Below are 12179 nucleotides of genomic sequence, written 5' to 3'. Positions count from 1 at the left end.
AATACGAAATACACATTACAATGACAAAACGCTTTTGAGTTAAGAGCAACCTTTTGTGGAATGCGTTGTTCTCATTTCAAAGTGCATCTCTGCAGGCCGGTGACAGACACAGACACACACACACACACACACACACACACACACACACACACACACACACACACACACACACACACACACAGGCATAAAACAATGCATGACTTTTCAGAGCAGGTTTCGTTCACAATGGCTGCCAATGACATTTTTGACTAAAAGTATTGTCTCTCTGGCTTCTCTGTTTTTTCTTTTCTTTTTTTTACAACACTTATGCGTCTATAGGAGGCTGAAAACGCAAAACTCACTTTTGTTTGACTGCTTTTTTTTAACTGGATGTAAAGCTTTGTGCCCAGTGTGCTTTCGCCGCAGAAGCCCAGCGACAGCTGCAGGAGGAGGCATGCTTCTGTGGCATCTCTGCCATCCTGGGAGGCCTTTTCCCTTTTGATGGGGGGGGGGGGTCGCACGGGTGAGGGGGCTCCTCCATCTCCCTTCAAGACATCAATACTGTAATTCACAGGAGATGGACTGAACCGCTCATCATTGCTGCCGCGCCCGCTGTCGACAAGCGTGCATGCAAGCGTGACACGTGTTCGCCTCTCAGTTAGTCTGCTTCCCCGGATCCAAAATTAAAAAGTTAAATTCCTCTACAATGACAATTTGTTGACTTGGCACTTGTTGAAACCAATCATGATCCCAAACGCACATCCAAAAGCAATGAAAACAAATGTTTCGTCGTATCTCTTGAGAGCCAATGTGTCAAATTCACCACGTGTGTAATTATTAAACACAAACAACATGAAAATATGAGTCCGTTGTCTTCACCCCCTCCCCCCCCCCATCCCCCACCCTTAAAACCAGACAACATTGTTAATCACTGCAACCCACAAGAGGCTGCTGTTGGGCACTTTTTGCATTTTTGAAGGACTAGAGCAGTGGCCGGAACTTTATTGAGCCAAGGTACATTAACTACTCACGTCGACCGGTTAGCGTGTCGGCCTCAGTGCAGAGGTGTGGAGCATTTTCAGTGATTGTGACTTACATTTGTATCAGAGGTGATTGCTCGAAGACTGCAAGGGAAGCACAGCTTCGCCTAAAATGTCAAAAAGTAAGTGATCAAATATGTGTGTGTACTTACAATTGTGTGGACATATCATTGACTAAATATGCGCTACAACGCGCTCAACTTTTGCTCCGAATCAGCTTCTTATTACTAGTTACGACGCGACTCTCTTCTGTCTTCTCATTCATTCCGCAGCTTCACTAACGCTGGGCGTCTTGAGAGTTCAGTGTCGGTTGTCCCAATGCATTGAAACGAGACGAGTCATTGGATAAATGCTGGTTTTGTCCCGCCCACCGGACACTGATAGTCTCTGGGAGTCTATGGACAGTGGGCGTTTATAGGCTGGCCAGGAAGCTCAGCTTTTCTGCATGATGATTGGATGATCAGTCTGAAGCTGAATTTCGTTTTGATTGACAGCAAAATGAGCCAATCACCGATCTTATGGTGAAGGCAACCTTTTTGAAAAGGAACGGAGAGTAGAATTTACGTATAAATAAAAGGACACATTTTATGATGTAGGCCGAAATTGAGCTTCCCCTCCTTGACAGACCAGCATCCGCCACTGATTTGTATGAATGCAAAGTACCTACAATTGACCTCCTCTCTCTCCCGGGACAAAATGAAATGTTGATTCAAGTCAACTGTTTTTTTTCAGACAACAATGTAGCTTTGCGAGACATGAGTTGACCACGAGTCATGTGTGGACTACACAGGCAAAGATTTATGATGATTGTTTTCCATAGTATATAATGCATACCCGTTGGTTCAATATTTAATGAGACCATTAAGAGAAGTACCCTTTACGGAACCTTGGGCAGTACTTTGTTTCTTTTCATTTGTATCGTTCCTGCTGAAGGGTGGCAATAATCAATAAACTGTGATTAAGAATGAATGCGCAGAGGAGGAGATTATTTCACGTAATATATTCAGAAGGCGTAAGCGACGTGCTACGCAGACGCCTCAGACATGCATCGGAATACACTGCCATTGAAAATGCTGGGTAAAAAGCAACCCAAATTTGGTGAAATAGATAACCCAGTGCTGGGCCCAAACGCCAATGCTGGGTTATTCATACCGAGTGCATTAGGTTAAAGATTTGACCCATTTTGATCCAACCCGATGTAAAAACTATATACATACATAATGATGAGTTCAAACGACCAAGAAATGGCTTACAAGTTTATCAGTCTAGCGGTGGATCAAAATAAAACTCGTTTTATTACCAACATTTTCTGAGAATAAATTTTCTGGATGGATGGATAGTTTGATCGAAATTGTTTTATTTTAGTCCAATTCTTGCTCAAAATGATGGGAATGGAATTGCGTGACGTCATTGGAGAAGCACCCCTCAGGCTGGCACAACTTGGTCAAGACTTTTCGACACAGCTCAGCGGAACACGCTTACATGAGGTACATAGTTTTTACATGCGTTCCTCTTTTTTTTTTTTTTTTTTTTTTTGCACTTCATACTTTTGATCAGAGGGTTTTTTTTTAAATGACAATTTTCATATCTCACAGTACAGTGTATAAATATTTGACACTGATGCAATCGCCCACAGATGCAACAAAGTGAACAACGTGGCACACGCGTGTAACGCACAAACCCTACTGACACACACAAGTTTTATACTCTCAGCTGCAGTTCCCTTTACATTGGCCGTCCACTAAGCATGTACAGTTTATCGATGTGCACAATATTAAATTCATATAAAATGTAAGCAGTTATCGTGGGCGTAGAATTCCACGGTATCACACTGAGAGGTCAGCAAAATATTGGAAAGGCCTACAGTTGCACTCAAAATGATTCAACCCCTGTTGCAATATCTCTTTGCAATGCTTTGAAACTTGTCGTAAATTACGTAGCAACGAAGGGACAACTAAAAGGGTCATTTAAATTGAACACATTTTGCAGATTAATTTACGGGGAAGGCAGGTAGGATCATTTTTGGATTGAAAATGATCTCCAATGGTTTGATCTCTGACAGTGTCCATCAAAAGTTAACATTAAAAAAATCTGTGCAAGATTCATTTACGGTTGCCGTTGCGTTGATTTTGCGAGTGTGCCCAATATTGTCGCTGGTATGTGTGTATGTACTGTACATCTAAAAGAACAAAACATAAAAATAAGCAAACAAAGGTTGATTGCTTGGCTTATTCCATAATTATCCTGAAAACATTCATTGCATTCAAATATTCTGTTCATCCATTAGTCAGACTATATTTACACCATAAATCGCTGTTCTGTAAATACTTTGTAAAATTATGAATATTTCTTTTTTATGAACGTCCTTCTGGTTCAAGAAAGAGTCTCGTTGTGTAAAATGGCGGCCTCAGCGCTCACGTGCTGGACGTCTGCGTGATGCTCCTCTGGCTGCCGGTGCTCTTAATGACCAAGGTGGACGAGATGCTCTTGTGACTGGAGTCCAAGTCGCGCTCGCAGCGGCACCTCGACGAATTGAGGTAGCGTCCGGGGCAGCACAGGAAATTCTGCCGCAGGTCGTGGAAGAGGTGGCCCGCGAAACACATGTAGATCCACGGGTTGCAACAACTGTTGAGGCTGGCCAGCAACATGGAGATGATGAAGGGCATAGCTGCAAGAAAGGTCAGGACAGGAACCGTCAGGTAGAGGGAAAATAAAAACAGACTGACTGACAGAGTGAATGACCAACACCAGACTGACAGACTGCGCTGATACATAAAACATGCTGCGAGGTTAAATAAATTGTCACAGCATCAATATTCATTCGTATTGCCTACCCATAAATAACTGAGTGGAAACTAAACGAAAGTGCAGTGGGGGAGAAAAAAAAAAGAAAGACATTTAAAGGAGAAGTCAATTCCGAAACCTTTCCGATATGTTTTATGCGCCCACACTCCAGTATTCCAAACACAGCATTCTGACTAAAATTGCATTTATGGAATATGAATTAAGCAGCACAATTATCTGAAGGCTTTAAAGTTCAGCCTGACTGATTATGCTATAGTGTGCAGTGTTAAGAGGGATTCTATTTTTTCCACCCCTCAGATCTGCTCGGAACACATCAGGGGTGAGTACCTGACATGTTATGAGTACATGACGTGTTTCATGAGATCTGCCATTTACAAAAGAGTAGAAATCCATCAATAATTGCATAAAAGTCTACACAGCTCTAATAATAACTACGATCTTGAATTAGACAAAGTCAGAAGAAGAAAGCAACCCCCAGGCCCCACACACACACACACACAAAAAAAAATCAACGACAGCTAATCCATGGCACTAAAACATAAAAAAGATGAAATCATACATCACAGCAACTGCTCGTACGTGGCGGCATGCGGGATGACATTTACGACACATCAACTCTGTCCCCCTTGTGGCATTTTACACAAGTGTTCACGATCTCCGTAACTGTCTCATCAAATGTGGGACTTGACTGCTCATGACTTTGGGAACCTGCTTTGTGTACTGTTTAGCCCCCTGAGCTGGGTAGAAACGTGCGTTGTTGTGAAAAGGTGACTTACGGCATACAGTGGTATCTTAAATTATGAGTGTCTCGATTTTTTTTTTACAGTTACAAGCCGTGACGTTGATAGTTGACACGAGTGAGCTGCAGGCAATCCACCGCTAGGTGGCGACAGTGCACTTAACAAAGTCTGAAAGTACGGAGTGTATTTGTTTATCACTCCTTGTTGAAGTATGCTGATAAACTAAAAATGAAACGAACAATTAAAAAAAAAAACACATCACTTTGTCTTATGAAAGCCCACTAGCTCAATGCTAACGCAGAATCAGAAAAGGGGTAGACAATGCTGATAAAAAACATGATGTGATCAAGATATACGGTGACAAACCTTAAACACCTGACATTTGAACACAAACGGTGCAGCAGCACATCCAGACACAGTGTATGAAAAGATTACTGGCATATATTTTTTTATAGTTTGTGAAAAATGAGTAATACTACTGCAGTTTAGTCTTCTTCAAGTTTCACGAACAAATCTATGCGCATTTTATGCAACTATATTTTCACCGTATGTGTGTTTTGTACTGCACCCTGGTGCCCAAGGGGCATAAACCAGAAGGAAAAATACTTTCTCCGCTGAAGTAAAGAAATAAATCATGGTACCACTTTTTAATTCTTTACATTCCCATGTCAGTGGTTCCCAAATATTAATGAATTTTTCATTAAACTCATAAGTCCACCTACAAATAAGTTAAAACGGAGCATTTTATTTTTATATCTTAACATATGCTGTGTTTAACTTGTATGACAATTAATAATGTTCTCTTCAAATTGTTTGGAAGGTTAATAAAGTTTAAATGATGGTGACATAGAACTGATTGTGGCTGCTCACGTAACGTCCTTTAGAAATCAAACGGCATCCCCGGACAAGTTGCTTTCAAACAAATAATTACAAAGTAATACAGAGCGCTGATTCACAGTCCACTTTAAACGTATTGTGGACAAAAATCCCTCATAATCTTTTTGTGGTAATTCTGTCTGACTTCTTGCTCCTATCAGCTCTGTGTACCAGCGTTTGTCATTTATCCACCTTCTCATTAGCCCGTTTGCATTTTTCTGAAATTCCGAAACAGTGAAAATGTGCTCTGTCGTCTCAGGAGGGTGATGAACGTTTTTCTTTTGTTTGATTCAGTTTGATGACATTCTGAATGATTTTTATTGTCTCTGCTATTTTTTTTTCTATGTACAAATGGAACTGGTGATCCAAAATGTTTCGACATCATCTCATTTGAATAATTACGCTTGTTAAATGATCTCGCAGCTTGTGAACGATTGCAAGGCAAATGAAGATGCATCCCTCATGGGGGGGGGGGGGCGAGTCTCATCTATTGGAAAGTCAATGATGATAGCGTCTCCCCCCTCCACCAAAAAGGAGGTTGCTTCTAAATGTTTTACCCATTCTCATTTGCTGCTTTTTGCGAAATCCTCGTGACGTTTAAAAGAAAGAAAGGGGAAAGAAGAAGGGAATAAAAAGAACATTTTTTTTCGACCTTTAGCAGGTTCGAAACTCCTTGGGCTTCATGGCCATTAAGTGTCGAATACAAATCAATAGCACAGCATGGGTGAGTCAGCGGGTTCAGTGTAGGGGATTTTTTTTTTTTTTTTTCAGTGGCCAATATGTTGGGAGATTGCCAGTCAGAGCCAGTCGGCATTCGCCTTCCAGCACCTTTCTGTCACCATCAAAGTGAGCCACGCAGGCTAAATGTGAAATCACAGGTGCCAGCTAATGGGGCATTTTTGCGGTCACAATTACTGCCTGCTGATCATTTTTGCAAATTCGTAACGCTGATGTGTTTCTGCGTTGAAGCCGAGCCAAAGAATAAATGAGACGCTGCACCAGTATGGATGAAACATGAGGGTGAGGGCCCATTTTCACACTCCATTTCAGCACTTAACAATTGAACCGGCTGAAAGAGTCGATTGCAAAGTCAAGTGTCACTTAATGAAAAATGACGAAAAAAAAAAGATCATGAAGTGCACCGTGTTACTTGCCACCTGGATGCAATTCTAATGCCAAATAAAAAGTATCCGGGCACCGGGCCATTACACCGACAGGAGGTGAACTATGAAGAAAATATGGAATTGTTTCCCCTTCACAGCTATGGCAGCAGATGTTTGTGTCCCCTCTCGATTATACTTCATACCAAATATGTGCGTCTCAGCTTTCCTCGACACAATACGGTTCCTGTAGAATTGTCTAAAAATTATATATTCGGATGTTCATTCAATATGGATTTATTGATGCCGTTTTAAAAATGGCGATTTAATGATGCCCAGCGACACAGTGGTCGACTGGCCAGCACGTCCGCCTCACAGTGCAAAGGTGCAGGGTTCGATTCTGGCTCTGGCCTTCCTATGTGGAGTTTGTATCTTCTCCCTGTGCCTGCGTGGGTTTTCTCCGGGTACGCCCGTTTCCTCCCACATTCTAAAAACTTGCACGGCAGGCTGATTGAACACTCTAAATTGTCTCAAGGTGTGAGTGTGAGGGCGGATGGATGTTTGTCTATGTTGTTTGTCTATGTGTCCCCCGCCTACTGCCCCAAGACAGCTGGGATAGGCTCCAGTATGTCCCTAGTGAGGAGAAGCGGATTATAAAATGGATGGATGGATGGATTCAAGGTTATGGTATAGATTTATGTGTCATAAATGAGACTGGTGTTACTTGTGTACATCTGCTGTAAATGTTTAGAGTACATAAAGGTAAAAACAATCAGCAAACATTGGTCATTTGGCTGATTATTTTGTCCAATTTTTTTCAGGGTCTGATTTAATTGGAACCCTACCATCCGATTACCGATTGCCAAATTGATTGATTAATTGGTGCATCTCATTACTCAATAATTTCAATCATCTCAAAAATCTGAATATCTGTTTCTATCATTTATGGCAGTGATTCCTAAAGTCCCAGCCTTGTTTTTGATGAACACTTAACACGACTACGCTTCTGTATTTTGTTGCGGTCCTTGGAGGGCCTCCCAAATCCAAGTTCAACCAGCATTACAAAATGCAAAGTGGTCATACTTGGAGGTCTCACAAGCAAATGTGGGAAGAACCATTTAATTTGAAAAGCTGCTGTTTGTATGCTAAATAATGCCATCAAGATTGGAACATTTAGGTCCATCTCAATAAATTAATGTAGAATACTATGCGGAAAAGAATCAGTTCAGTAGTTTAGTTCACAAAGCAAATGTCATATATTGAGTTGAAAGATGTCACTTTTGGGGGGTAAGATTCGAATTAGGAAATCCCAAATTCACCATCGCAAGAAATATGGATGTTACAAAGGAAACAATTGAACAATATGAACACAGAAAGGATGTAGAAATGAAATAAATTAACTTCTGCGATTTTCTCATGGATCAAGATGCACCTGAATAGAGGATCTTGTATTTGTTGTTCGGAGCTGTCTGCTGTCTGTCTGAGTTGACATTAGTGTCAGTCTAATGGATAGTGATCTACACTCAGGCAGCAGGCACTCTGGCCCATCTATGGTACGCAAACATCGGCACGTGGATCAGACGATTACGGCCGTTCTGAGGGTTATTCACGTGGACAACGGTCATCAGCCTCCTTCCTGACAGGTGCAGACAGGAGAATAAAAAACAAACAAAAAAAAAGATTGTCCTGTTTGCCAAGTTCGTCGTCTAAACTGAACTACACCACGCTGAAGTGGCCGTTTCGGTCCAAAGCAAACAATGTTGCTCGAGAGTCAAGGATAGCGTTCACACAGTCACTTGGAGCCTTTCACAAAGGAGGGACACACACACAAAAAAAGAGAAGAATAATTTTCTCCTTCAAAGTTTGTTTTCTGTCCACTTGCCATGATAATTTGTGACCTTTTTGTTTTGGTCAATCTAAAGATTATTCAAGTCCTTTTTTTTTGGACAGTATTTCTGACATGGCTTTCGGAAATACCACGTTCAGGAAGACAATTATCCCCCCTATCCCCCCCACCCCCTTTTTTTTGTGGTCGGATAAAACAAACATCAAGGCGACACACACAATCGAACATGCTTTGTTGCTTAGCCACCCACAGGAGGGGCAAATTATTTCGAACAGCTCTCAGTGTGATGCAATTCAGTTGTACACCACAACTGCAAAACCACAACAATAACCATAGAGGGTGTCCTAAAAGTCATTATATGCTTCCTAGCCCAACCTTTCAAATGATGATTGCCTCACATCTGTATGATAATTGAAACAAAATTAATAAAAAAAAAGGAAGTGTATACTGTAGTCACTTTTGGTATACTTGAAATTTCAAATGATTACTTCTCAAAACTCAGCATTACCTATTATATGCAAAGGGATCTCATTACATTTTCAACCGAATGCAATGCTCATTTCCAAATAACAGCCCTGTGTAAAGCTAGCATATTATGACACCGCTCGCTTGTAGATTCAATACAAGGGGGCCATCTTCCCGATGTGCAACTCAGAAGACGACAGTTGTCTGTGGCAGTATGGGTGTGGCCCTTGTCCAACCAACCGACGACCACGGGAACTGTTACAGTGCTTGTCATGCTTTGCAGCTTATTGCTGTTAAATGTCAACGAGACGCGCCAATGTGGCCCCAGGGGGCACACATAAAGCTTGTGGCCGTGCGGTCGTGCACACTAATTTGATTAATGATTAGCCGTCTGACACTGCGCAGCGAGATGAGCGACACAAGGGACACGTGGGAAAAGGGCGCCTTGCGCATTCTGAAAGAAACACTCTCTGCATTTTGGCCAACAAAACAAATGGATTAAAACGCGTGCATGGACAGCCAGAGAGAGGGCGCGATAAAATTCATTCCAGCCTGCCTTTGTGGAGCTCGCTTTGTGCACTGGGACACAGTTTACCATTGAAGAGCTTTTGCAATGTATCTTATCATATCGTGCAGGTGTTCCTGATGAATTAGCAAATGATTCTTTTTACTAACCGTTATTGAACCGACGAAATAGAAAAATCTTACAGCACAGCACCAAACAAAAATGTCACTACCAATATATATATATATATATATATATATATATCCACTTTTTTTTTCCAAAATCTGGGCTCCTGGTCACCATCTAATATCCCACTACAAATGATTAACTTCAAAATTAGTAAGAAGTCAATCTTTCTTTGCTTGCCTGTCACTGCGAATGTGTTTGTGGGTGTGGATTTTACCAAACTGCGATGTCACAGTCAGACACAAATTGATTGTACCTTATTCCATCAAGTAGAGGAGTAAGCATTAGGGTCACACGTGAGCTGGTGTCTGTCCCCGCAGACCGTTTGGTGAGAGGCTGATTACACCCTGAATTGGTCTCCAGCCAATAAAAGGGTACATATAGACAAACATTTACACTCAGCTGCCTGGTAAATTATCTAATTTGACTTAATTGATTTATTGATGACAAATATGTCTGTACATCTAGCTATTTCAGTGACGTAAATGACATGCTGAACAATGACATGCTCCTCCACTAGATGGCAGACGTTACAATTCACCTGTGTATCCACCTGTTGCCTTTCATTCCAAACAATAGCTTTGTGCTCACCTCGAAAACGTAAGTACATTTGTGAGTAATATAAAACAAAAATCATTATTTTAGTATACAGTATGCGACTTCCCGTTTACATTTGTTTTGTTTGGGGGTGTGCTCACGCGAGATTTGTTTCGTCACCCAGACCAAGATTACGCGAAGTAAATGATCTCAAATTCAAACATTTTGCTTGGTGATATTGTGTCATGATTTTTTCCCAATGTAAAAAATACGCCTTGGGTCAAATGAATGTTGAGGAAGACTGCGCGATGGTTTTTACGCGCAGATTGAAGCGAAAGGTCGAGAAATGATTTTGCACTCACCCTCGCGTGGGGCGGCATGGTCCCACGCGGACCACATCTGTACGGAGAAGAAGGGAGTCCAGCACACGATGTACGCCAGCACGATGACAAAAGTCATCTTGACGGTGGTCATCTTGGCCTTGGAGATGAGTTTGACACTGCTCACCCGCGCCAACGCGCCGCCTCCTTTGCCGACCTTGGGCGTCAGGCTCATGCACTGCTCCCGTCTGGTCTTCAGTTTAAAGTTCTGCCATATTTTGAAGCTGATCAGACCGTAGCACACGCTCAGGATCCCCACCGGGATAATGTAGATGGTCAGGCTGATCCACGTGATGTACGCCTTGGCACCCCACGGCATGACGAAGTCGCCCCAGCAGTCGTACACTCCGGAGCCGGCCGAGCCCACCTCCCGAAGGGAGAAGATGAACATTTGAGGAATGCTGAGGAGCATGCTGAGGCTCCAGGAGAACACCACGTAGAAGCGATCCTTCCGCCTGTGCAGGGAGCGCAGAGGTTGGCAGATCGCCAGGCACCTGTCCACGGACATGAGCACCAGCATGTAAGTGGAGGCGAACATGCCCACCACCTGAAGGTATTTGACCAGCCTGCAAAGTAGATCCGGCCCGTAGAAACGGAAGGTGATGTCCCAGATGAGCTGAGGCAGGACCTGGAAGACAGCCACCACCAGGTCGGCGATGCTCAGGTGCTTCATGAAGTAGTACATGCGCGACTGGCTGTGCTTGGCGCTGTGGGTGGCCGCCAGGACGCACAAGTTGCCGGTGAGCGCCAGGAAGAGAATCAGGGCGAGGACGGTCACCTCCACCTTGGCCACCTCCTCGTTCCTCTTCAGGGGGTTCGTGTGGTTCGACTCGGAGGACCACGAGTCATTTACCGGCCACAAGTCACTTTGGTTCAAAAAGCTCTCCATTGGCGCAGTCCGTGCGTCACGCCAAAGATCCTCCAAACATACTACGGTAGTCAATTAGTGCGATTTCGATGCATTGGTCCCAAAATCGGCGTCCAAATCAGATTCCCGACAACAGTAAGACAAAACATCTACCACACACACAAAATAACAAGAATAATAATAATGATAATAATAAAAACAATAACTCACTTATTGGTGTAAAAACACCAAAACCAAATTCTCAGCGTCATTATCAAACAAAATTCAAGAGGGAGAGTGGGGAAAAGTGAGGATAAAAGAAAGTACCGCAAAACAGAGGAGCTCCGGCATCCTACCCGCAAGGACTGGCAATGGGCAGCACAAGAGCAGCACCACAGCATATGTATGCTGTTGTTTTCCAGTCAACGACACGTCCCACTAAACAGACTGCTCCGTCACAGCCACTAGGGGGCGCCGCGCACCAGTCGCACATTTGTGCGCGCTCACAATGTTTTGACAGGTACGCCCACGCACGGAAAACAACATACGTGTATAAATCATGCTGTCCTGAAGAATTCAACTTTCTGTGGAGGTACCTGAGGATATTCATGAACGGCAGTACAGTATTGTAGAGCTGAAAAAAAGTGAGGGCTAATTCTCAACGCTTGACCACAGAAGGCTTTTCAAAAAGTGCACAGAAGAATATTGATTAAATGAAAGAAGGTCGAGATAATTTAAGAATGTGCATTATTTACAAGCAGTGTCGGACTAATTAGTAAGCAACTTCCAGCGTATGACTCCTTTATAGGAGAAATAGAACTGTCCAAAAGAAGTCTTAAACATTGTGAGGTTACGGTCCCTCCTGACAGAGAT

At 42.8% G+C, this 12179-nt stretch overlaps 1 protein-coding gene across 1 annotated transcript; it reads right to left on the bottom strand.

Annotated features, from left to right (window-relative positions):
* Positions 1-3003: 3003 nt before the first annotated feature.
* On the bottom strand, positions 3004-11717 carry oxtra (oxytocin receptor a). Its single transcript, XM_019881432.1, has 2 exons — positions 10442-11717; positions 3004-3687 (listed from the first exon to the last, which is right to left on the bottom strand). The coding sequence occupies exons 1-2, from the start codon at positions 11346-11348 to the stop codon at positions 3434-3436; spliced, it is 1161 nt and encodes a 386-aa protein (XP_019736991.1). The 5' UTR covers positions 11349-11717; the 3' UTR covers positions 3004-3433.
* Positions 11718-12179: the final 462 nt, after the last annotated feature.

The sequence above is a fragment of the Hippocampus comes genome, unplaced genomic scaffold, assembly GCF_001891065.2.
Source record: "Hippocampus comes isolate QL1 unplaced genomic scaffold, H_comes_QL1_v1.1 scaffold68, whole genome shotgun sequence".
Taxonomy (NCBI): domain Eukaryota; kingdom Metazoa; phylum Chordata; class Actinopteri; order Syngnathiformes; family Syngnathidae; genus Hippocampus; species Hippocampus comes.
The sequence above is the reverse complement of the archived record's forward strand: the minus strand, read 5'-3'. Positions and strand labels throughout refer to the sequence as shown.